At 44.4% G+C, this 27,309-nt stretch overlaps 1 protein-coding gene across 1 annotated transcript in view; it reads left to right on the forward strand.

The window, feature by feature from the left end:
- Positions 1-26,164, forward strand: part of LOC137564183 (sodium- and chloride-dependent betaine transporter-like) — an 80,560-nt gene extending 54,396 nt beyond the window's left edge. Inside the window, exons 10-15 of the mRNA XM_068277666.1 lie at positions 393-505; positions 2,780-2,917; positions 14,143-14,245; positions 18,758-18,858; positions 22,898-23,068; positions 25,239-26,164. Coding sequence (XP_068133767.1) covers positions 393-505; positions 2,780-2,917; positions 14,143-14,245; positions 18,758-18,858; positions 22,898-23,068; positions 25,239-25,400 — 788 coding nt within the window. The 3' untranslated portion in view covers positions 25,401-26,164. The remainder of the gene's footprint in view (positions 1-392; positions 506-2,779; positions 2,918-14,142; positions 14,246-18,757; positions 18,859-22,897; positions 23,069-25,238) is intronic.
- Positions 26,165-27,309: the final 1,145 nt, after the last annotated feature.

The following is a 27,309-nucleotide window of genomic DNA, read 5'->3' on the forward strand; positions in this document are numbered from 1 at the left end:
CCTCAAACACCGAGAGTAAGGAAGTACTTCATAGATGGGCTTCAATGAAGGCCACATGATCACAGCCTTCAGACAGAACCACCCCAAGCAGATTTGTATGTTGACTGTTTGATTAGAGGCTTTTCCAAAATGCATCTATATAAACCATTTCCACTTTCCCCCCAGACCCCAGTCTAGTCTGAATACAGAAACAGGTACTTCCTGCTCAGCACTTTTCTAAGCAAAACTGTAAAAAGGAAACCTTTTTAGGCACTTGTGGCATTTTACATTTGTGGCGGATTGTGAGGGATTTTAAATCTTTCAGTTTTTACTTTAGGTCTCCTATTGGACTGTATTTTTATTTATACTGGTTGATGGGATCTAAGCCTCATCTTGTGTACCTTTGTCTCCAGGACCTGGATTAGCTTTTATCGTTTACCCCAAGGCGGTGACTATGATGCCCTTGTCACAGTTATGGTCCTGCCTCTTCTTCATCATGCTGATTCTGCTGTGTGTGGACAGCCAGGTATGGCATCAGTTATACTTGTATACCCACACTAGAGTGTACAGAGGGTGTAAGTCACAAACACAGCCTAGATTGCTTTATGTACCAGCTTGGGGTGTACCTGGCAGTGCCAGGGCTCACCATTGGTCCTTTAACAGTACAATAGGAACACTCTCTGAGGAGGATGATTACCATTGGTCTAGACCAAAGATTCTTTTTCGGGGCTTGCTTCCAAGCCTCGAACCTCCATGATACAGCTCCCAGCACCTACCACTCACCCCCAACACACCAGGGCATCTACAGCACCCTGCCCACTGCAGCCACACCAGGATATCTACCCCCCCTCCCCCCCCTACATGATACACCCGCCAGCTGCCACACGCTAACCCCCACTTCTCACCACTGACACTTTCCCTGCACGGAAGGGAAACCACAACAAAAGCATGAATTTCCCATCCGGGTTTCCCATTGGCTTTTACACAGGCCTGTGGCCATTTTAAGGGATCCAATACTGGTAAGAAGCCATGTCCACCTGCAGAGTGGGAAATGTTTTGGGCATAAATCAAACCTTGTCCTACATGAACGATCTCACACTGGGAAGAAGCCATATTCATCTATTTGGGGAGTGTGGGAAATACTTTGGGAAAAGAAAAATCTCACTTTGTCACACACAAGATCTCTGCTGAGAATAATTAGCATTTAAGTTTGTCCGTTCTTGATGAAAACCATTATGTTTGTGCTGTATACATACACCCTGCATGTTTTATATACTTTTGTATTTCACCCCAAACTGTTCAATAAACAATTATTATTCTTATTATTATAAAGAAAATAACGATAATGGAGGGAAGGATTTCATAGATTGGCAGTACCTCCCCTCCCTTTTTTTTTAATAGTTTACCACTTATGTGATCACTACACTGTCCTACCTGATTTGAGAGGTATATGGAGGCTGACATATTTATTTCCTTTTAAACATTGCAAATTGCCTGGCTGTCCTGCTGATCCTCTACCTCTAATACTTTTAGCCATAGACCCTGAACAAGCATGCAGATCAGATGTTTCTGACAAACATCTGATAGGATTTGTGTCTTTCGGGTGTGTGATTCAGACACCGCTGCTGCATGAAAGATCAGCAGGATAGCCAGGCAACTGGTATTATTTAAAAAGAAATAAATATGGCAGCCTCCATATACAGTACCTCTCAGGTGTGCTTTAAAGTGAGCCAAAAATGGTAAACTGCTCAAATCCAACAGTCATTCATCAAGGACGGCCCGCCCAGAGTCTTCTGCTCCATCCCTGTAGAGTCACAAGCAGAAGAAAACGGAGGGTTAACACTCACCTACTCGCAGCTTCCTGCATCGGGTTTCCATGGCCACAGGGCATCAAGTGAGACGCTGTCAGGATGTGCGAGTATATTACACTCTGGCACGTCCTGACGGCGTGTCATGGGACTCCCTGCGGCAATGGAGACTAGGGATGGTCAGAAAGGTCGATTTCCGATTCTGCAGAAATTCCGATAATTTCACGGATTTCCGATCGGTTTCCAATTTCCGAGTTTGTATTTAGTGGGTTTTTTTTGGTCATTTTTTGCATTCTCTGACCAAATACTTCTGAGTTGACTCTGCATCTCTGATTGGTCCATTGCTTCAGAGTTCTGTGATTGGGCTAAAATTACCCAGTTGTGGTAATGCAGTATTTCTACAGAAATCCGATTTCCGATTGGTTTCTGATTTCCGAGTAGTTTTTATTTTTTTTGACATTTTTTTGCATTCTCTGATTGGCCAAATACTTTCGAGTTGTTCTGCATTCTCTGATTGCTCCACTGATTTAGAGTTCTGTGATTGGGCTAAAATTACCGATTGCAGTAATGCAGTATTTCTGCAGAAATCCGATTTCCGAGTTCCGGTTTCCGTGTAGCTCTGTATTGGTCCTGTGCTCATAATAATCACTTCTATAGATACTTTGAATAGGGGTAATCATTAGCAAGCTGTTCCCCATCCCCTTCTTGCATCTCTGACACTGTAGTTGCCATGTTATGTATAGAGTGCTTGGGGGGCCCCATTGTAAAACTTGCATTGGGGCCCACAGCTCCTTAATTACGCCACTGGGATTAGCTTTGGGTCCTATGATTTGTACTTACCCATCTGCTCAGGTATAAGGCTTTGATGATCCTCTACATGTGTGTTGTTATGTTCCAAAGTACAGCAACAGAACTCGGCTCAAGTTGGCCTCCATCAGTAAATCTCTTGTCTTGACCAATGGTAACTGAATATACAATGTATTTCCCTGCAGTTCATCTATGTGGAGACCCTGTGTCTGGCCATCATTGACCTCTACCCATCAGTCTTGCGCAGGGGGTACCGGAGGGAGCTGCTGGTGCTGGCTATGTCCATCGTCTGCTTCCTGTGTGGTCTTTTTATTGTCACTGAGGTGAGATATATCAGGTGATACCGCACAAATCTGCTGGAGTGGGCTATGTTTTCATTTATACCGTACTTTGCATTTGTATATCTATTATTTTTAACAATTGGTTTTATCATATCCTATAATTTCTTGTACAGAAATTATTCTATGAGTGTCCGCACTTCTCCTGCTTGTTCCTGAACCTTTTTCAGCCCACCCAGCATAAACTGTTGCCATTTTGATTTAAAGGACCACTATTGCGAAAAAGTAGGGATTTAAAATCTGACAGAACCGACAGGTTTTGGAATAGTACATCTCCTCATGGGGGATTCTAAGGGGTTTCCTTGTTTTCAACAGCATTTCCTGAACAGCAGTTGCAAAGTCTAACTGACAAAATAGTGTATAAGAGGGTAGGGAGGCCGGCTGGTATCTTAAGGTGGCCACTAACAGTCCAATTTCTAGCGAAAAACTTGGATTTTCTTGTTGGTTGTGATATATAGGAAGTAAAGATTGGTTCGTTGATGGTGTAGTGAACGATTTATTACAATATTCCACTTCCGATCAGAATTCCTGATCGCTCTAACGATTTTTCGCTAGAAATTGGACCGTTAGTGGCCTCCTTTACTATTCTGGCATTAAACTGCTGTTCAGGAAATGCATTTGAAAACACAGGAAACCCTGAGAATCCCCCATGAAGAAATGGACTGGCCCAAAACCTGTTGGTTCTTGTCAGATTTTAACTGCCTGCTTTTTTCGCGATAGTGGTGCTTCAAGAGCTGGGATAGCCGGCCTGATGCTGCTTTCTAATCTTACCTTGTGAGTTACAGCAGAGGATAAACTGCACACAGACACAATGCTTTGATTTCTCTCAGGAACACACAATGTTCTCTTTTTTACTCTTTTTCTTTTCTCTGAGTAAACTTTATTTAACACTTCCTTTTTAACATACAGATATTGTCACATGACTTTAGACCAGTGACTAAGCTGTATAAGGACATATGAATCCTCATATATCTTAACACAAAACAAGCATAGCCCACCAAATATTACTGCTACCACAACCTTGTACTATCCTTTCCCCCACTTCATACCCACCCTTACCTAACCTAACACAACCAAATCTAGCATACCCCTGCCTACTCCATTGCCTATTGCTATTTTCTCCCAACATAAATAGTATAAGCTTTCATTTTTGCGCTAAATGCAGTCACCCTCCTTATATGGAGGATACCATACTTATTTCCTTTTACACAATACTAGTTGCCTGGCATCCTGCTGATCTTTCATGCATCCATATTGTCTGAATTACACACCTAAAACAAGCATGTGGCAAATCCTGTCATACATCTGATCTGCACGCTTGTTCAGGGTCTCTGACTAAAGTATTATGCTGGGAATACAAAATGAGTTTTTTTCGGCAGATAGATGGCTCGATAGATCATTTCTGATAGGTCCGATTTGATTTCGATCGTTTTTCTGATTGATTTTTCAGACCACTTCTATAGAGTTCGATCGGGTATAAATGATCAAAAATCAGATCGGACCTGTCGGAAATTATATATTGAGCTATCTATCTGCCGAAAAAACTCATTGTGTATTCCCAGCATTAGAGGCAGAGGATCAGCAGGTCAGCCAGGTAATGTTTATTGTTTAAAAGGAAACAACTATGGCAGCCTCCATATACCTCTCAGGTCAGTTGTCCTTTGGCCTAATATGGCCCCTTTTCCTATGCTAAATGTTATTTCCCGAAACCTATCATAGTATTGCTGTCTGCTCTGCCCCTCCCCTTCTTCCCTCTAGACCAGGGGTCTCAAACTCAATTTACCTGGGGGGCCACAGGAGGCAAAGTCAGGATGAGGCTGGGCCGCATAAGGAATTTCACAATCGCGGCGCATCGCCGCCTCTGCCCACCCCTCTCACTCTTCCTTCACAGAGAGGGGCAGGGAGAGGCAGTGATTGACGTCAGGAGGGGCAGAGCTGAAGCGGAAAGCTCTGCCCCTTCCAGGAAATGCCGGCGGATTGCCCCCCGGGCGATTTGGGGGCTCTGCAGCCCTCGTTTAGCGGCAGGGATGCGGCGGATTACTTGGGAGCACTGAAGCGAACTATAAGGAAGCTTTTGCCGTCGAGGGCCACAAAATATTGTATCGAGGGCCGCAAATGGCCTGCGGGCCGCGAGTTTGAGACCCCTGCTCTAGACCTACCTTAATCCCCTACTGCTTGGGTAGAAAACTGCTCCCTCTTAGAATTAAACTAAGTGGGTAGTCTTGTCACGGGCAGTTGGGCAATGTGTATAGTCTGTGCTTGTTTATCTTGGCTCCTTTGTCAGGCCAACACCCTGAAGTCCATTTATATGAATGAATGGAGCGGTTTTGCTGTAGTAAAGAGCATGATCTGGGAACATCTCACTGCTTTGTGTCCACACATTTCTATTTACTTTACTTCTTGTCAGGTTGGTGCCTGATAAATCTTAGAATAATTAAAACCAAAGCCCATGTTCAGCACAGTTTTCATATTTATCATTTAAAAGAACACTGTTTATATGAAGTATGCGTAAAAAAAAAAAGTTTGTTAAAAAATAGTTGCAGTTCTTGCAAAATAAGTAGAATACCTGCTGGACCCAGACCCGGATTTACATCACAGAAGTCTATAGGCACAGATGTCCAGGCACCCTAAACTTCACCCTCCAGGAACTTACAGACCCCCCGCACCGCGAGTGTGTTGGTTGTCCCAGCTGTCACTTCTCCCCTGCTAGTCATAGCTACTGTAGCTACAGGTGTCCCTCAGCATTAGGTAGCCAGAGGTAGTGTTGGGCGAACGGTGTTCGCCACTGTTCGGGTTCTGCAGAACATCACCCTGTTCGGGTGATGTTCGGGTTCGGCCGAACACCTGATGGTGTTCGGCCAAACTGTTCGGCCATATGGCCGAACTAAGAGCGCATGGCCGAACGTTCCCCGAACGTTCGGCTAGCGCTGTGATTGGCCGAACGGGTCACGTGTAGTGTTGGGCGAACATCTAGATGTTCGGGTTCGGGCCGAACATGGCCGAACTCCGAACATAATGGAAGTCAATGGGGACCCGAACTTTCGTGCTTTGTAAAGCCTCCTTATATGCTACATACCCCAAATTTACAGGGTATGTGCACCTTGGGAGTGGGTACAAGAGGGAAAAAAAATTAGCAAAAAGAGCGTATAGTTTTTGAGAAAATCGATTTTAAAGTTTCAAAGGGAAAACTGTCTTTTAAATGCGGGAAATGTCTGTTTTCTTTGCACAGGTAACATGCTTTTTGTCGGCATGCAGTCATAAATGTAATACATATAAGAGGTTCCAGGAAAAGGGACCGGTAACGCTAACCCAGCAGCAGCACACGTGATGGAACAGGAGGAGGGTGGCGCAGGAGGAGAAGGCCACGCTTTGAGACACAACAACCCAGGCCTTGCATGAGAACAAGAAGCGTGCGGATAGCAATTTGCATTTTGTCGCCATGCAGTCATAAATGTAATACAGATGAGAGGTTCAATAAACAGGGACCGGAAACGCTAACCCATCACAGATGTTCATTGTTCATGTTACTTGGTTGGGGTCCGGGAGTGTTGCGGAGTCGTTTCCAATCCAGGATTGATTCATTTTAATTTGAGTCAGACGGTCTGCATTTTCTGTGGAGAGGCGGATACGCCGCCGATCTGTGACGATGCCTCCGGCAGCACTGAAACAGCGTTCCGACATAACGCTGGCTGCCAGGCAAGCCAGCACCTCTATTGCGTACATTGCCAGTTTGTGCCAGGTGTCTAGCTTCGATACCCAATAGTTGAAGGGTGCAGATGGATTGTTCAACACAGCTACGCCATCTGACATGTAGTCCTTGACCATCTTTTCCAGGCGATCGGTGTTGGAGGTGGATCTGCACGCTTGCTGTTCTGTGTGCTGCTGCATGGGTGTCAGAAAATTTTCCCACTCCAAGGACACTGCCGATACCATTCCCTTTTGGGCACTAGCTGCGGCTTGTGTTGTTTGCTGCCCTCCTGGTCGTCCCCATCTTTGGAATCCAAGTCTAACAATATGTCTTCTACCTGCATGAGACATTTCGTGAGATTCAGACTTTGCTAACGGCCATTGCTGCGATTTATGTACGTCACCATCACTACCATTGAAATAGCCCAAATAAACAGGTTTTTGTGACCCTAGGCTATGACCTCTTCAGCCTAGGGGCCCGAAACTCACCAGTCATGTTCCCCCTAAGGGTCCCTACAATGCTAGAAAATTTGGTACTGCTGAGCCATTGCCCTTTGAAAAGATGTGAGATTTTGGAAAGTGAAATAGGGAGGCAATTAAATCCTATGGGGGATTTTACCAATTTTGGACCCCTGTAACTCTGGTTTGCAGAGATGTAGGGACCCCATCTTTGGAATCCAAGTCTAACAATATGTCTTCTACCTGCATGAGACATTTCGTGAGATTCAGACTTTGCTAACGGCCATTGCTGCGATTTATGTACGTCACCATCACTACCATTGAAATAGCCCAAATAAACAGGTTTTTGTGACCCTAGGCTATGACCTCTTCGGCCTAGGGGCCCGAAACTCACCAGTCATGTTCCCCCTAAGGGTCCCTACAATGCTAGAAAATTTGGTACTGCTGAGCCATTGCCCTTTGAAAAGATGTGAGATTTTGGAAAGTGAAATAGGGAGGCAATGAAATCCTATGGGGGATTTTACCAATTTTGGACCCCTGTAACTCTGGTTTGCAGAGATGTAGGGACCCCATCTTTGGAATCCAAGTCTAACAATATGTCTTCTACCTGCATGAGACATTTCGTGAGATTCAGACTTTGCTAACGGCCATTGCTGTGATTTATGTACGTCACCATCACTACCATTGAAATAGCCCAAATAAACAGGTTTTTGTGACCCTAGGCTATGACCTCTTTGGCCTAGGGGCCCGAAACTCACCAGTCATGTTCCCCCTAAGGGTCCCTACAATGCTAGAAAATTTGCCACTGCTGAGCCATTGCCCTTTGAAAAGATGTGAGATTTTGGAAAGTGAAATAGGGAGGCAATGAAATCCTATGGGGGATTTTACCAATTTTGGACCCCTGTAACTCTGGTTTGCAGAGATGTAGGGACCCCATCTTTGGAATCCAAGTCTAACAATATGTCTTCTACCTGCATGAGACATTTCGTGAGATTCAGACTTTGCTAACGGCCATTGCTGCGATTTATGTACGTCACCATCACTACCATTGAAATAGCCCAAATAAACAGGTTTTTGTGACCCTAGGCTATGACCTCTTTGGCCTAGGGGCCCGAAACTCACCAGTCATGTTCCCCCTAAGGGTCCCTACAATGCTAGAAAATTTGCCACTGCTGAGTAATTGCCCTTTGAAAAGATGTGAGATTTTGGAACTGTAAATAGGAGGCCCAATGAAAGCCTATGGGTGATTTTACCAAATTTGGAGCCCTGTAACTCTGGTTTGCAGAGATGTAGGGAACCCATCTTTGGAGCCCAAGTCTAACAATATGTCTTCTACCTGCATGAGACATTTCGTGAGATTCAGATGTTGCTAACGGCCATTGCTGCGATTTATGTACGTCAGACTCGCCACCATTGAAATTGCCCAAATAAACAGGTTTTGTGACCCTAGGCTATGACCTCTTCGGCCTAGGACTGCATTGAACGCGACCCACGCATTGTGCGCATTCTGGACAACACCAATTACTGGGTTTATACCCTTCTGGATCCACGGTACAAACACAATGTTCCAAAACTGCTTGAAGAAAGAGCCAGACAGGTCAAAATGGAAGAATACCAGCAGGCCCTTGTGGAGACTTTAGAGAGGAGATTGACATCCTCCCCCTCCTCTAGCCAGTTGTACGCCGACAGACTGACTTCCGCAAACCCAGGACGACCAGGAGGGCAGCAAACAACACAAGCCGCAGCTAGTGCCCAAAAGGGAATGGTATCGGCAGTGTCCTTGGAGTGGGAAAATTTTCTGACACCCATGCAGCAGCACACAGAACAGCAAGCGTGCAGATCCACCTCCAACACCGATCGCCTGGAGAAGATGGTCAAGGACTACATGTCAGATGGCGTAGCTGTGTTGAACAATCCATCTGCACCCTTCAACTATTGGGTATCGAAGCTAGACACCTGGCACAAACTGGCAATGTACGCAATAGAGGTGCTGGCTTGCCCGGCAGCCAGCGTTATGTCGGAACGCTGTTTCAGTGCTGCCGGAGGCATCGTCACAGATCGGCGGCGTATCCGCCTCTCCACAGAAAATGCAGACCCTCTGACTCAAATTAAAATGAATCAATCCTGGATTGGAAACGACTCCGCAACACTCCCGGACCCCAACCAAGTAACATGAACAATGAACATCTGTGATGGGTTAGCGTTTCCGGTCCCTGTTTATTGAACCTCTCATCTGTATTACATTTATGACTGCATGGCGACAAAATGCAAATTGCTATCCGCACGCTTCTTGTCCTCATGCAAGGCCTGGGTTGTTGTGTCTCAAAGCGTGGCCTTCTCCTCCTGCGCCACCCTCCTCCTGTTCCATCACGTGTGCTGCTGCTGGGTTAGCGTTACCGGTCCCTTTTCCTGGAACCTCTTATATGTATTACATTTATGACTGCATGCCGACAAAAAGCATGTTACCTGTGCAAAGAAAACAGACATTTCCCGCATTTAAAAGACTGTTTTCCCTTTGAAACTTTAAAATCGATTTTCTCAAAAACTATAAGCTCTTTTTGCTAAATTTTTTTTCCTCTTGTACCCACTCCCAAGGTGCACATACCCTGTAAATCTGGGGTATGTAGCATGTAAGGAGGCTTTACAAAGCACAAACGTTCGGGTCCCCATTGACTTCCATTATGTTCGGAGTTCGGGTCGAACACCCGAACATCGCGGCCATGTTCGGCCTGTTCGGCCCGAACATCTAGATGTTCGCCCAACACTAGCCAGAGGTACCCTCCGTATTAAGTAGCTAGTGCTGCTCCCCACTGAAGGGAGATATCAAGTGAAATGTTGAGAGCTGAGTGAGTAACCTCCCATTTACACTCTGCTCAGGACTCTACATAGGGAAGGAGGCACTAGGGGAGGGGAGTGAGCCACCTTTCTAATATCTGTCACCTGTAGGCATGGACCTACAGTGCCTTATGGTAAATTCGGTCCTGGCTCACTCAATTCATAGACAAACATCTCCGCTTCAAAGACCTCCTTCTGCCTGCTCACTTTGTCCCACCCCCTTCTCAGAAAGTCTGAATCTATGATAGGCTGTAAGTTAACAGGGAGGTGTGGCTTTATCTGACAGAACAATCATCACAATCTCCCCTTCATGTCCATGGAGGGCATGAACTGGTACAGCAGGCTATTTTCCTTTTCAGTTTTGCAACAACTGCACTGTTTTTACTAACCATTTTTATGCATAATTAATTTAAATAGGAACTCTAACCAATGATTGAACTTTTGTCCAATCAGTCACTGATGCTCAATTTCCCATGAGAAATCTTTCCCTTTTTCTCAAATAGATCATCAGGGGGGTCTGTATGGGTGATGTTGTTGTGAAACCCCTCCCACAGTGTGATGTCATGACCAAGGTCCTGACAGTTTGCTGTCATTAATTTAAAATATTGTTTAAACCACTGCATATAGAAAAAAATGTACCCGAACTGGGATGATACGTTGCAGATAACTTCAGACCACTGCCATTCTCAGATTACCTGAGTTGTACTGATTTTTGTGATGATCACAAAATAGCAATTTTTATCTTTTCATCTCACATAGGCAAAATGTAGCTTATGTGGGAAAGAAGGGGGCTACCGATGAAGGAAGAAACTTTTAAACCGCCTGCACTTATTTCCTAAGTATCTTGAGCACTGTTCAATCAACTGCGAGTGGGGCACCGCTTCTAATGGCTTCCTGTGATGTCTCCCCTTGTGCTGGTGTATCATACACTGTCTCCAGCAGCGGGGATGGCCAACATCCCACATCTAAGTGTTGGCTTAGGTGCAAGCGGTAGAAGAACAGCCAGAATTATAGAACAAAGGGCTCCCTACTGAGGGGTGAACTTAACATAGGCGCTAAAAACACTTCCTGTTGTCCTCAGCCTAGAAGGATCTAACTGTAGAATATCTCTGAGTGACTTGGTAAACATTGATGTAACGCTAGTCAGACACTGAATGCACTGCGAGTCCTGAATGCACGGCACGTATGCTGTGTGTCTCAAAGTCTTGGGCATACATCAAATAAAGGCGCCTGGAAATTTGGGCGCTCAGTAAGGCCAATAGTAAAATATCAGTATTAAATGCAGATATTTTACTTTGGCCAAACCTAACCTAAACCCCACTCTCACACAAACGCTCCCCCTGACGCCTAACCCTTAATCACCACCCAGCGCACACTACCTACCTAACAACTAACCCTTAAACCCCCCCAAAACTACCTACCTGATGCCTAACCCTTAAACCCCTCCCCCTGCAAAAACGACTAACCTAAGCCTAACTCAACCCCCCCCATCTCCGCACAAACTGCCTACCTGACATTTAACCCTTAACAACCCCCACCCGCCCCACGCACACACACACACTATGTGCCAAGAGAAAGAAATGCACACCCTCATGTCTAGAACTATCGGCATTTGGGTGCCTGAAATATAGTGGGCGTTGTACCAGCTATTTACCGAGCTCCTTGACCCATATACTGATAATTGGCACTTGAGGCAGAGCCCAATTAGTCCACTTGCCACATGCGCCCTTATTTACTGCTTTCCAGTCTTGGACTCAAGGAGGGCGATTCGCTAATACCCCCTAATTGTGCGCATACAAAAACTTGCATATGCACATTTACCAAGGAGAAATCAGCTGCATGCATGCATGGCACGTGGCCAGCTGTAGCTGTGCAGGCGTTAACTAGCCTGAACCCGGGGTTATCTGCAGAGGGGCAACCACCCGCCACTGTGCCATATGTGAGTAAAACCTTACCGCCGACTTATGTCAACAAAGAAGGAAGTTTATAGATGAAAATACCGAATGAACTAAAACGCATACTGAAAGGATCCATGTGAAAACAGGTGAGTACAGAAAATAAGACAACATAAGGATATTAAATATTTTGTCTTTTATTTTCTTATTAAATATATTTTTTAGCAACTTAAATAGGTATAGGGTCAAATCGGGTGTGGGCCTTTTGGTAGAATCGGGGTCAACTAAACAAATAGGGTACCCCCAGGTGCCCCTCCCCCACACCTCCCGTAGTGTCAGGTGGTCATGAACTTTTACATTCTCCATGACATTGGTCAAGGGAAGTTTGGAAACGGGCAGCTTGTTCCAAATCCTATGGTTCATACAGGTTTTATTTTGGATCTTAAAGAGAACCCGAGGTGGGTTTGAAGAATATTATCTGCATACAGAGGCTGGATCTGCCTATACAGCCCAGCCTCTGTTGCTATCTCAAACTCCCCTAAGGTCCCCCTGCACTCTGCAATCCCTCATAAATCACAGCCACGCTGCTGACAAACAGCTTGTCAGAGCTGGCTGTGTTTATCTCTATAGTGTCAGTCTGCTGCTCTCCCCGCCTCCTGCAGAACTCCAGTCCCCGCCTGCATCCCTTCCCTCCCTGCTGATTGGAGGGAAGGGAGGGGGGCAGGGACCGGAGCTATGCAGGAGGCGGGGGAGCAGCTGAGACTGACACTACAGATGTAAACACAGCCTCACAGCACGGCTGTGATTTATGAGGGATTGTAGAGTGCAGGAGGACCTTAGTGGGGTTTGGGATAGCAACAGAGGCTGGGCTGTATAGGCAGATCCAGCCTCTGTATGCAGATAACATTCTTTAAACACACCTCGGGTTCTCTTTAAAGCATGGGTCTCAACTGTACAGAATTGGGCGGGACTGTCCTGGATCCCACCCCCTTATCCCATGATTTGCATCCTCCCAGATTACTTCTGTCTCTCCACTCCAGCCTTTCTCTTCTTCTCTTCACATTACAAAGCAGCATTCAGGCAGCCAGTCAGAGCATTGCACAGACACTAGGTGGCAGAACAACTGTGGGAAACTATGCTGCTCTCCTGCCTCTCACAGATGAGTGGATATCTCTGAAGTGCTGGTAATCACAGAGGCAGCCGTGAGGAGTGGAGGTGAGGGAGGTGCTGCGGAAAGCTGAAACTAAGGGAGTAGGGGGGCATGGAGGAGAGAATGTGGAGAAGAGCAGGCTGGGGGAAACAGATGGCAAAAAAGATGAGAGGCCATAATTAACACGCACTGTAAATTATCACACATTACAGGGGGGGCCTTTTCCTCTGAAAAAACATATTCAGCAAGATAGGGTGAAGTGTATAAAGCATGACAACTCAAACAAGCCAATTAATAATTACTATCATTGTTCTGGCAGATCTTAACTGAAAACAATACATGAATACATTAGAAGGACATTTGCCAACATTACTTTATACTTCTTACTTCACAAATCACAAACACTGGTCCGCACGACAGCCGGGGGCCCCAGTCGCTCTCACTGGCTGGGGCCCTCAAACCACCATGCGATACCTAGAGGGAAGTGCAGGCAAGCTCCGGACCTCTCACCTCCAAGGAACTCACCCCCACCACCTCTAACCGGAACGCCAACTGCAACAAACACAATTGCTAACTCCCAGCTAGAGCAATTTCCTGCCTTTATCTGGTCAGCAGACGCCAGTCAGCCAATCAGGTGTACTATTATACACACTTTACCTGTTGTACCAAATATAGTAGGAATTGCATAAATTAGCATTCAGGAGGCTTCGGTTGGACGCAATCGTAGTTCGGTAGTGCATCGGTTACAGGGACGCCCCGTGTAGGCACATCTCCCACACGGTCCCCTCCCTAACCACTCACCTGTCAACTGCATCCTGGAAGCTGCTACTTCTTACTTAGATAAGTTAGATTGTGTCTAGAGGGATTGGGCTGAGGGTGCGGTTGTAGTTGGGCATTGAGAAGGTGGTTTGGTGGTTAGGCTTAGGCATTGGAGTGTTCTGTGTGAAGGTAGGGTTACGTTTAGCTGTAGCAAATTATCTGTAATAATTTTGGTATTTTACTAACAAAAATTAAGATACTCTACTATCGGCTATTTACCACGCCCAATTTCCCTGGTGCCTTTGTTTCATATAGGCCCCTATCCCCCCTCTCCAGTTCTTATCTCTTCTATGTCTAGTTTATATCATAGTTTGCACTATGTTTTTGTATATGACCATCCTAAATCAGTGCTGTGTGTTTTACAGGGAGGGATGTATATCTTCCAGCTGTTCGATTATTACTCCTCCAGTGGAATCTGTTTGCTGTTTGTGGGGATATGTGAGTGTGTCTGTATAGCTTGGGTGTATGGTGAGTATAACTAGAGCAGAGCAGTTTTCCTCCAACAAACCATGCATAAAGCATGACAACCCAAACCAGCCCATCAGCAATTACTATCATTGTTCTGTCAGGCTTTGACTGAAAACAATACATGAGGAGGACATTTGCCAACATTGCTTTATATTTCTAAAGCTGCCCACTAATGGTACAATCTTGATTGTACAATTTTATCACTTCTATGTAATGTGAGGGACTACTTCAATGAACTATTCAAAGTACATTCACTCAGTTTACCCATCTGCTGTAAACATTTGGTAGGCTTGGACAATCAAAATTCTATCATTAGTGGGCACTTTTAAGCCTCGTCTACACGAGGCGTTCCGGCGGCTCCGATCGCCTCTTCCGCATCCCCGCGTGTACCCGCCGCTTCCCTGCTCGCCCGTGCGTGCGTCGGATTCGATCCCCCCCGCTTGACCCCGCCGGCGCTGCTTATCTTCCGCTCGATTCCCTGCCATTGTCCCCTCGTGGGGAACGAGCAGGGAATCTGCTGCAGCAAAATCGGACCTGTCGGATGTTATCAATCGAGCCGCATCAGCGGCTCGATTGATAAGTATTATCGGCACGCGTAGACGAGGCTTTACTTTGTGTCTAAAGAGAACTAGAGCCTTGCTTTGGAATTACTAGCAGCAAAATGGACACTGGATGTGTGTATTTTATGATCACTGCAGGTAATTACTCCTTTAATATTGAGAAGTTTCATACCCAAGTGCACTTTGCCAGGACCAGACTCGATCTCTGGGGAACCCCAATGCTGTATGCAGGATGGAAGATGTCGGTCGATTGCATAGGAATTGGCTACTGTTCACATTTAAATGACACTGAATCGATGTTTGCATTTAGAGCTTGACGGCAAAAAATCGACTACATCAATTAGTGAAGGTGAATCGCATAGGATATCAGGTAGGATGGGTCCAAGAACCTTGGAAACAAAAATACAAAAAGAAGAGCAGGAGCCCAGTATGGTGTAGTGTGTTGTGAATATAGAGTAGAGATGTATAGTAAAAACGGGGTACTCACAAACCAGGGTTGCTCATCGCAAACCACCTTCAGTGCATGTGGGGAACAGGAACACCTGTCCAGCACTCGGGTTAGGAAGAGGGTCTCTCTTTGTAAATGTCACTCTCTCTGAAAAAGAGGCCAAACAGAGGTGTAACAATAGACCCTGCAAAGGATGCAGCTGCAGGGGGCCCAGAAGACACAGGAGGCCCCCTCCTGAAAGACTGACAACTCAGGGAAAGGAGTGAAAAAGCTTTCTGCTCTCTGCACAATTGTTCTAATGACTGCATCTAACCAGCCACTGATAACTAATCATAAAAAGTTTTGTAGGCAAAGATTTCTAGAAAGTCCCTATTCAGTGCAGGGGGAGGGGCCCCATCCAAAGTTTTGCAGGGGCCCCAGTGATTTCTAGTTACGCCCCTGGGGCCAAAGGTCTTAACCCCCCCCCCCCCCCCCCAAGCAGTAGCAATGTTAGGGAGTCTTGCCCAAGGAACTCCTTACTGAATAGGTGCAGCTTACTGAACAGGCAGAGCCAAGTTTTTAACTCAAGTCTCCTGTGTCAGACGCAGAGCCCTTAACCAGTACACTATCCAGCCACAGTCACTGGTTCGATTACCGCAGTAGGAGGGAGTTGAAGTTAGAAAGGGTGTTGAGATGTTCCGTCACAAGTTCACTTACCGTATTTACCAGGGAATACAAATTAGCTAGGGTCTAAAGAAAAATCTGCATCTAACAATTAATAAAAAAGTGGTGTTCTTATATCAATAAAACTTCAGAGCTGGAATAAATTAAGACTATTTTATTGCACAATAAGATTTATTGTCTTATTGTGCAATTAATGTGTTTTTATATGTGTGGGGCTTTTTTTTAGAGCGGACGTGCGAATCGCATACAATGCAAGTCATTCCAAATGCAAAACTTTGCATGCCAATGTGAAGTTATTTACATACAATTTCAGTAAAATTAACTTTGTTTGAGATGCATGAAAAAATCGCAAACCCAAAAAAAATTGAATGCAAAAATTGCAAAACGCAGAACCGAAATATGAGAAACGTAAAAAATGCTGCTAAAAATCACAGGAATAAGTGTGAAGGCACTAGTGGATTATTGCACTGAGGACTGATGGGCTGATTTATTAAGACAGGTAGCCAGAAATGTGGAGCATTTGCCAAATGCAACCAATAAAGATTCAAATTAAATAAAGATTCTTACTGCTTGCTTTGGGCAACTTACTCCATTTTGTGCTCTATTTTATTCTGCACATTTTTTCATACATTTTAATTCCTTTAGGTCGCATTGACAGTGAGATGTTATGGTCGCTTACCGCACTGCAATGCTAATCCTATGTGCCGTTCACAGTGCAACGTTAAAGTCGCATTAAAAATGTTGCGTTATGGTAACTCACTGCTTGCAGTGAGTTACCTCTTAACGCAGACATGTTGCATTAAAACGCAACGTCCCGCTGTGAATGCGACCTTAGTGTTTTTCATTACCCCAGTGCCAGCAAGGAGCAGGCCTGATATGTCATCCCGGCTGTTGGTTTTCAAGTACTAGGCCTCTTTCACAGAAGGACGCTGCGTTTCAGTGCGACGTTAAGGTCACACAACGCGGCCCTAACGCAACGCGTATAGACTTTAACTTGAATGTTATTGTGCGTTCTTTAACACTGCATTAAGTGTTATGACATCTTTCTTTATGCGTCTCTTGGTGCGCTGTTTTCGTCGCACAGTGATGGAACGAAAATGGCGCATGCGTTACATTTTTTTTTATAAAGAAAAAAAAACATTACTGAGCATGTGCAACACAAGTAACACAGCTAATAACTTGTATAACGCACAGCATGCAGCACTATCTAATAACGCTACACGTTACACACAAACGCAATGTGCACTGTGACTGTCGCACAGATTTAGTATTGCTGTGCGTTAGTCTGCGTTGAAACATTTTCTAACGTGCAACTTTAACGTAGCCCTGTGAAAGGGGCCTTAGTCCATACATTCTTTTTAATTTTTTAGCATACTGTATAAGACACTCCTGAATATAACACAGAGTAACCAAGCAGCTCAGGGTGACCCAAACTACTAGGAATGTATAGGGGGATAAAAGGAACCAAAAAGCCCTCCTACTAAAAAAAGAAAAGCTTGGTGTAATTGCCTTCTTAAAACAGAAGGACATTTGCAATAATTCAGTTATAAGTGAACATTTGTGGTTACCCACAATGCACTACCACTAAATATGCAAATTATCCCTTTTATAACACACACCTAGGTTTAGAGGGAAAAAAAACAGTGGAAAAGAAATATACTAAACCTGGTGCAATCATGGTCCAGGAGCATCTTGTAGATTTTCTTCCCCAACTATTGTGTCTTCCAAGTGTTCTACTTTGTCCACCATGTGTCCGCCAGTGTTCCCCATATCTCCTTCTATGTCCCCCTTGTGTCCTCTGTCTCCCTTTGGCTTTCTAAACTTCCCTCCCACCTCCCTCATGTCCTCCTGCACCCCCCCCCCCCCCAATAAATGAAAGCAGCGGCAGCATGTCTCACCTAACCCATTATGTCCCACATAACCCAGAGACCTCTCCTATCTCTCACTGTTCCCCTAGTTCCGGCTTCTGCTGATCGCATCATCAGCAGAAGCAGCACAAAGGGTATAGTGAGGGGAGTGGACGAGGACACATGGGGAGCAGAGGAGCACATGGTCGGGGACAATACAGGGAGTCCCCGACATTGCGACAGATCGGCAGTTCATATTGGCAGGCGTTCATAAGGCAGGGAGTCTATGCATTTGGAATATAAAATGCAGAAAAGGTGCATCTTATATTCTGAAAAATACAGTAATTGTAATATGCAAAGATAATTAACAACATTTACAATTACATCGCAGCACTAAAAAATGTAAAATTCTGGCTGCAAGCTGTGGGGGGATGTGAACATTTTAGAGCCAACATTTTTATAATGGTAAAAAAAACATTATTTTCATATTACTTTGTACTGTTTGTATAATTGCTTTTAAAGGACACCTTAGTCCAAAACAAAATTTTAAAAGGGGGAAGCAGGCATGTGAAGTGGGCTCTCCTCATGCCTGCCACTCCTGCGTTCTCCTGTGGTGCCCTCGGTTACTCTGTACCGACCCAGAAGTGCTCTGCACATGCATAATGTGTAGTTGTGTTGTAGTGCGCATGCGCAGAGCGCTTCCGTCCCTGGGTTCGTGGTCAAGGACCAGAGCAGAGCAGAGCAGTGCCTCCTCAGCCCTCACCGACCCTTCCAACCAGGAAGTAGCTTTGGAGGGTCGGTACAGAGTAATGGAAGCTGCCGGAGGAGGACCAGGGGAGATAAGGAGAGCCTGCTATACATGGCTTCTCCTCCTGTTTTAAAATTTTCTTTTGGACCAAGGTATCCTTTAAAGGCACTTTTGATTAACATGCATGAACATTGATTAACATTGATGATCTCACTGGCCCTTCTCATCTCATTAACCATCACACAGGGGCAGATCGCTTCTTTGACAACATCCAGGATATGATTGGGTACCGGCCCTGGTCAGTTATCAAGATATTCTGGGTGGCTGTGACTCCAGCAGTGTGTCTGGTAGGTGATTCTTCATCATACATATGCTAAGCTCATTGCTCACAATTGCCACTATTCAATAAATCTTTTTTCCAAGTTTTGCGACATGGTAACCGTAGCTTTTTTTCATTTTTGCTGTACAACCGATTTGATATGATATAAAATATTAGTTCATTTGGGGTTGGAAATATTACATTTTATTTCAGTGTTTCAATGATTTCACATTTCTACTTTTTTCACAAGACTGGTAAAAAATACTGTATCTCCAGTTTCTGATTTCTTGTACTTTTGATTTATATTTTCCCTCTTTATTAATGGTACATTTTTGTAACAAATAAAAAAATGTATGCCATGCCTATATCATCAAAAATAAAACTAAATGTAAGGCAAATACTTTTGAATAATTCTGAATAATAAAAAATATTGGCCATTATTCAATTCCCTTTTCTCCTCTTAGGTGATATTTTCCCAACTTAGTAATAAAATGCCTTTTAAGGCCCCTTTTACACTACACTTGTTTCATTGCGGTGTTACCCTTTCTGCACACAGGGTAACGCAACAGCAATGAAAGTCTATGGAGCCTAGTACAATTACCCCATCGTGTTGTGTTGGAAGTTCCCGACCAGCCGCTGACCCGCCACAAAGACTTCCGCAGAATGCATAAGTCAATGGGCCATTCAGAAAATGTAAATATGTTGGCAGCGGTGGTGCGGCCCGCATGTAGGAACAACAAGATGACGGCGGGAAAACCCGGGTATCCCAGTGATGTACTTCCTGTCCAACAGGAAGTATGTCACTAGGTGAGGGGCGGCGAAGGGCATGCAAGGGCGGTGCTATGCATATGACCCTATCAGCACAGTCTGCCGCAGGGTCATATGAATGCAGTTTTTAGCGTTGCTGTGCGATGCAATGGTGTAGAACTTTCCTAAATACCCGGAAAGCAACAACAACCTCAAAATAATTTTGATATGACTCTTTTTACCGTCCTACTACTTTTTCAATTGTCAGGTACATATTTTGTACATAAGAAGAAAAGTCAGGAAAAAAGTTAATTGGTCCATTGTGTTGCAACCTTACGAAAAATAAACTATTATCTCTTTTAAGAAAACTTGTAATCTGGAAAATATATAAAGTCAGTAATGGAACCTTATCCCACTAACTACTTTTAAAGGAGCACTGTAACCACCCCTCCCCCCCCCCCCCCCCAAAAAAAGTGTTTAACTTACTTGGGGCTTCTACCATCACCCCCCGCAGACTCCTTGGCCCGCCTGGTACAAAACTATTCTCCGGTCCACCGCTGCGGCTCACTTCTGGTATTTGCGACTTTGTCGCAAGCCATTGCACCTGTGTGGCCCTGGCCGAGCACGCTCTCCATTCTGCTAACATCAGCGTATTGCGCCTGCGCAGGAAGCTCCCGGTGACGCCAGCGGGAGTGAAGACTTGTGGCACAGTGGCTTGCAACATTAAAGTTGCAAATACCAGAAGTAAGCCGCAGCGGGGGACCAGAGCATTGTTTTGTACCAGACGGTCAAAGGATGTCTGCTAGGGGGCCACAGAAGCCCCAGGTAAGTTAAACTTTTTTTGGGGGGGGGGGGTTTACAGTGCTCCTTTAAAAAAATACTTGTTGACCAAATAAAACTGCAAGAGGTGCGATTTAAGCTGGTAAATAACTCTGATGAAGTCCTGCTCTAAAATACCCTAGTCTCTGTGGCCCTTATTCAATTCACTTTTTCTCCAAGTTTTCTCCAAGGAGATAATTTTTCATCAACTCTTTAAGTTAACTTTTCAGCAATCTGCAATTGGAAATACCAAAAAGTAGGTTAATAAATGATAATTATTCGGACAGTGACTACTTTTTTTCCTTGCTGGGCCCATATGTAATTAACTTTTTCTCCTGAGTTTTCTCCTAGGTGATATATTCACATCTTGTAAATGAAATACCTTTTAAACCTCTGACAAGAAAGAAAATGCTCAAAATTATGTTGACAGTACTTTTTCACCAACTTTTTGGTACTTTTTCAGTTGAAAAGTGCTGAAAAGTTATTTCGAGAAGATCAAAAAATTATCTCCTAGGAGACAATTTTGGAGAAAAAGTTAATTGCATATCTGGTGGCTGGTGGTTTAAAATGCATTGTATTGACAAGGTAAAATATCACCTAAGAGAAAACATGAGAGGAAAAAATGTTATTTAAATAAGGGCCTATGTTTCTGGTTGGTTTTCCATGTCATTCGGTAACAAAAGTTTCTGTAACCAAATACATTCCCTTGCAATTCCAGCTTACTACAGTTTATACAAAATCAAGGAAGCAGTGGGGGTTTCAGTGGAGGCACATAGTATATAAAGGCATCACTTTTAATGCATATTTAGTTAAAATCCTTAAAGAGGAACTGTAACGACAAAACGTCCCCTGGGGGGTACGCACCTTGGGTGGGGGAAGCCTCCGGATCCTAATGAGGCTTCCCACACCGTCCTCCATCCCTCAGGGGTCTCGCTGCAGCCCTCCGTGCAGCGGTGACGTCAATATTTACCTTCCCGGCTCCTGCGCAGGCGCTCTGACGGCTGTCGGCTCCGAAGTAGGCGGAAATACCCGATCGCCGTCGGGTCTGCTCTACTGCGCAGGCGCAAGTTTCCGGCGCCTGCGCAGTACAGCGGACCCGACGGAGATCAGGTATTTTCGGCTATTTCCGTGCCGAAAGCAGCCACAGCGCCCTCGCTGGAGCCAGCAAAGGTAAATATTGAATCTACAGTCGGGTCTGTTGCCGGCTGTTCAGAGGGCTGCAGCGAGACCCCTGTGGGACAGAGGACGGCGTGGGAAGCCTCATTAGGATCCGGAGGCTTCCCCCACACCCGAGGTCAGTACCCCCCAGGGGAGGTTTTTGATGTTACAGAGTCTCTTTACAGAGGATCCATAAATTAAAAACAGAAAATAGTCACAGTTTCTAAAACATCCATGCGCTATGTACTATACTCCGCCGGAGAGAGAAGGAGGGAGCGCACTGCGCTTGCTCAGACTGACTAAACTTGCGGGACGCGGTACAGAAGACAGAGAAGACTGAAGACGGCAGCGTAGGAGCGATCCGTGCGGATGGGGCTGAAGGAAGCCCCAGGTATGTATAAATCTTTGCATATAGTTAGTCGCTGGTAGACTTTAGAGTTCCTCCCTTGTCTAGCCACTCTTCTGGTTATTGATTGTCTCTGGTACTGTTAACACCACCCCTATTTACTGTCATCAGAGGTGTGATTTAAAGAGAAACTCTAACCAAAAATTGAACTTTATCCCAATCAGTAGCTGATACCCCCTTTTACATGAGAAATCTATTCCTCTTCACAAACAGACCACATCAGGGGGCGCTGTATGACTGATATTGTGGTGAAACCCCTCCCACAAGTAACCCCTCCCACAAGAAAAGTTCGAACTTTTGTGGGAAATAGCTGTTTACAGCTGTTTCCATCTGCCAAAAACCATGCAGCATCTACATCACCTGCCAACAGTAAAATGTTCACTGGAGTTCCCTAAACCTAAACTGAAAATTAAAAGTCAAAATAAGCATACACAAGTCATACTTACCTTCCATGTAGTCTACTCCTCAGTGTCTTTCTCCTGTCCCGTGTCCTGTTTGTTCACTGTGATCAAGGGAATTTTCCGTCCTCCATTTTGAAAATGTCCATTACCCATAACAGCTTTCTGGTCAGCACACAGTTAAACTGTAACATCACCGACTTGAGCCATAGGGAAACATGGACATTACCTGGTACATTAGTTTTCCTCTCAGCTATAACTGACAGCAACTGATATTTTACTGACAGCAACTGATATATTTCAGAGCTGACAAAATATTGTCAGAACTGGAAGGGATTATTGTCAGAAGAAAATGGTGATCGTCTGAGATGAACTGATGGCAAGGTAACTATGTAATGTTCATTTGAAGTTACCTCATGTGTTTATTTTAAATATTTTTACTCAGTACAGGTTCTCTTTAAGCTGTGATTGTAGCTCCACCCCCAAGGAGCTACTCTCTCGGTTTCCAATTCTCCAACTCTCTCTGTCTCTATCTTTAGGCAACGTTCCTGTTTACTGTGATCAAATACATGCCTCTGAAGTACAACAACATCTATGTATATCCTCCATGGGGGTACGCCATAGGCTGGCTTATGTCGCTTGCCTCCATGATCTGCATTCCCACATATGCCATTTATATTCTGCTGAGAACCGAGGGATCCTTTATAGAAGTAAGTAAATCAACTATTTTCTAATGTATTTTCTGGTATTTGTACAGTGTCAGCCTTCATTTGATCAAATCGGAATGGTCTTAGGGATGATCTTTGGGTTTAGGGTGTCCTGTGCAGTATGTTAGTGTGGCAAACCCATTTAGCCCATTTCTATAATACTACTAAATATATAATTTTTATTATTGTTATTTTTTTTACTATTAGTAACATTGTAAGTTTGGCTGTAAAATAACATTCGTCTGTCATGTTTAACCCTTTACAATCCATTTTTGGATCATCCATGTCCATCCCAGGACTTACTGGGTAATTCAGGGAGTGCTGCAGCAGAAGGGATCTGGATGCTCTGTAAAAAAAGAGGAAAAAGCAAGCTGCCACTCTGAGAACTATGAAATTACCAAAACTTTATTGAATCAGAAACAAACGGACAACCCACTATATCCAAACCTATTAACCCCTCACCCCCCCCCCCCCCCCTCACTGGACAACATACAAGGAGCACTCCCTGACACGTTCACACTCACTCTCATACCACACAGTTCAAACTCAGGATCGGCCGATCCACTAAATTGTATGTGTGTAGACAGAGCTGGACTAAAATACCATATATCATAAATAGATCTAATGTGCGTCTATCAGAAATCAGCAAGAGTTATTTTCTCTGTAGCGCAACTGAGTGTATATGCAGATCTGAGGCAATTTCACCTTCAATTAATGAACTACATGTCTGCTGTATTCATGATGAAAAGTATCAATTTCATATGGCCGCATAATACAGTCCAAGCACTGAAATTCAACCTTTCCCCGGTAAGCACTCTGTCCATAGATTGCTATCTGCTCAGTGCACATTGTTACCTTTCCGTAGTAGCTTTCCAAGCCGTTACCATCCAGTTAAACCAGTGCCGTGGCGTCCTACAGCTAACATATACCTTGCTGCCATGGTTGAAAGTCCTTACTCGCCATTCAATCAGCAATTCATCACCCATGTGCAAACGCTCATGGCCACTCCTCTGGTCCAGCGCATCAAAGCCACGCTCTGGATGTTCTGTACCTCCTCACATTGGAGCGAGGAGACAACCCAGCATCAGGGGGAGAGTGTGTGTCACCAGCTTGTGTGTTGTAGCTCCGCCCCCATTTCATTCACGCCAGCATATTTCCATAACTGTGCAGCAAAGTGTGGAGGGGATCAAAGTGTCAGATTTTGTCCAACACTTTGATCCACATAGGGTGGTGCCTTCCCAGACCAGATACAGAAATAATACCCCTACTGACGGGCCCAAATAACATTTAAATTACGTGGTGCTGTGGCTGTGCATATGCCCGCGGTGATCAAAGTGTTGGGCTTAGTCCGACACTTTCATCTAAGGGGGCAGATGCTGTACCGAATTTTATCTGGCAACAATGGCCCCTAGCAACACCCAATTTTTCTTATGCCTATGTCTGACATTGGACCTGTACTGGTAAAGACCAATGTCCCATGTAGTCCAACATTGTAAAGGGTTCACTAGAAAAATAAACATAAAAAAATAATAATTCATAAAATGTTTAAACAAGATTAAGAGCAGTTCCGATAGGAAATGTGGAAATTTAATGTCCACGGAATATGAATGAGTGTCCCTAATCATCTGAGATTGGAACATTATTGTTTTTATATTTTTATTGGTTTTAAATTTATTTTTATTGTTTAAATGATTTTACATTCCTCCTTCTTCACAAGAATGGTCAAAAATACTTCCAGTTGCTGAATTCTTATACTTCTGATTTATGCTAATGGTGCATTTTTACAACAAATAAAAAAATGATGCCATGTATGTATCATCAAGAATCAAAATTTAAATTTTAGGTAGTTCTTTGGAAAAGGGCCTTTATTCAATCAACTTTTCCTCCTAAGCTTACTCCTAGATGATATTTTCACACCTTGCCAATAAAATACCTTTTAAGTCACATGCAAGAAAACACTTTAAATAATCTTGACAGTACTTCTCCTACTTTTTGGTACTTTTTTTTTTCAATTGCGGAGTGCTGAAGAGTTATTTTAAAAACATGAAAAATTATCTCCTAGGAGAAAACTAAGGAGAAAAAGTGAATTGAATAAGAGCCCTTGACCATTGTATGGCCTCTTTTCGCTTTCCAGGCTCTTGTTGTTGAGCATAACATTTCTGAATTTTGGCAGAGGCTGCGGAAGGTCATCAGCCCAGCGGAGGACCTACCACAACCGAAAGATCAAGTGCAGGTATCGCGATCCTGGTGGCTCTGCTGCACTCCGAGAGTACAGTCGCCCAGCCCTCCTCCTGAAATCTGCGATTACAAGAAAACAAAAGTGACTTCCATGTGACAGTGGCAGACTGAAGATCTGGACTAACCGACTCACTGAACCTCAAATGCTGCAAACACATGGCTGATGTACAGAGATTCATTAAAGTGTACTAAAGATGTCAGATGAAAAATATTTGTTACTTACCCAGGACTTCCTCCAGCCCCATGAGCACTGAGGAATCCCACGCCGTCCTCCCGAGTGCCTCCATTCAGCCGCAATCACTCCCGATAATCTGGCTCAGTCGTGCCAGTCGGCTCTTCTGCACACGCCGTCTGGGAGAACCGCAAGGGATGCTTCCGTGCTCATGGGGCTGGAGGAAGCCCTGTGTAAGTAACAAATCTTTTTAATCGGTCATCTCAGTTTTCCTTTAAAATGTTAGTGTACTTGATTGAACTTCAACTTCATCCCAATCAGTAGCTAATACCCCTTTTCCCATGAGAAATCTTTACCTTTCTCAAACGGATCATCAGGGGTCTGTGTGGCTGATATTGTGGTGAATCTCCTCCCACAGTGTGATGTCATGACCATGGGGGCACTGCTGCCCATGGAAGGTTAGCCCTAACATATTTGGCCTAGGGGGCGGGAAAAGTATAAATCCGGCCTTGCAAGTCCCATTGTTGGCTATGGAATCTGGACTGTCCTCTGTCTAGTTTTAATGCTGCTTGTGTTGCTTTTGGACAAATTTATCCTGCTTTCTGTCCTTATTAAGTGTTATCACTTGCAAAAATGTAAACCATGCATTTATTTGAAAAATTAACAATGACAGCATAGTGAATGCTGAAAGTGAGAAATTATATTATTTTTAATTGATTTATATAGAATAATATTGTTGTTTTTTTAAAGTGTGTTCATTTATTTTAAAGTTTAAAAAAAGTTGGGATGTGTGCCTATTTACCATGTTACATCACCTTTTCTACACTGGTTTTGGGGAAATGAGAACAATTCTTGTTTTGAAATTAAAATTGTGTCCCATTCTTGTCTGATTTAGAATTTCAGCAGATCAACAGTTCAGAGTCTATATTTTTTTTGCTTCCTAAGGCACCAAATGTTTTGAATGGTCTGGACTGTAGGCAGGCCACTCATTTATTACAAGACAAATAACATTTATATTGCGCTTTTCTCCTTGCGGATTTAAAGCGCCAGAGCAGAGCAGCAGCCACTAGGGCGCGCTCTATTGGCAGTAGCAGTGTAAGGGAGAATTGCCAAAGGTCTCCTACTGAATTAGTTCTGGCTTACTGAACAGGCAGAGCCGAGCTTCGAACCCTGGTCTCCTGTGTCAGAGGCAGAGCCCTTAACCATTACACCATCAGCCAACTGCAGGACCATGCTGTAGGATGTGGTTTGGCTGGGGGTGCTTTCACACTGGGCCAGTGCGGTAATTTTACTGCATCCCACTGCAGCCCAATGAAAATCTATTGGGCTGTTCATACCGACATGGTGTGGCGCGATGCAATGGTAGTGACGTTTTTTGTCGCTTCCCTGATTCAAGGACAGATCTACGTTACCGTGCGGTTCTGCGTCAACGTGCAGCAGACAGGTGGCATTGCAGCACGAAAGAATATTTTTACAATACGTTTCCGTGCACTTCCGTATTTCCAAAACAGGAAGTGAGCGTCACTTCCTTTTTGGCTCTTAGCTGTAGTAACGCAGTAATCACCAAAGGCATGTTTTTGGTGGTGCAAGTCAAGCAAGGCTTTCTCTGAAGAAGACAAATGGATGGCATCATATGTTTCCTCAGAACCTGTGCCTTCCCAGATGTGTAAGCCATCTATGCCATGTGCACTAATGGGCCCCCATACCATCTGGGACCCTGGTTTTTGAACTGATAACAATCGAGATTGCCCTTATCCTCTTTGTCCTAGAGGATGCAGAGTGTCCATGTTTTCCAAAAAAAATAATTTAGGATTAGTCAAATCACTGGTCATTT

This window comes from Hyperolius riggenbachi, chromosome 3 (assembly GCF_040937935.1).
Source record: "Hyperolius riggenbachi isolate aHypRig1 chromosome 3, aHypRig1.pri, whole genome shotgun sequence".
Lineage (NCBI taxonomy): Eukaryota > Metazoa > Chordata > Amphibia > Anura > Hyperoliidae > Hyperolius > Hyperolius riggenbachi.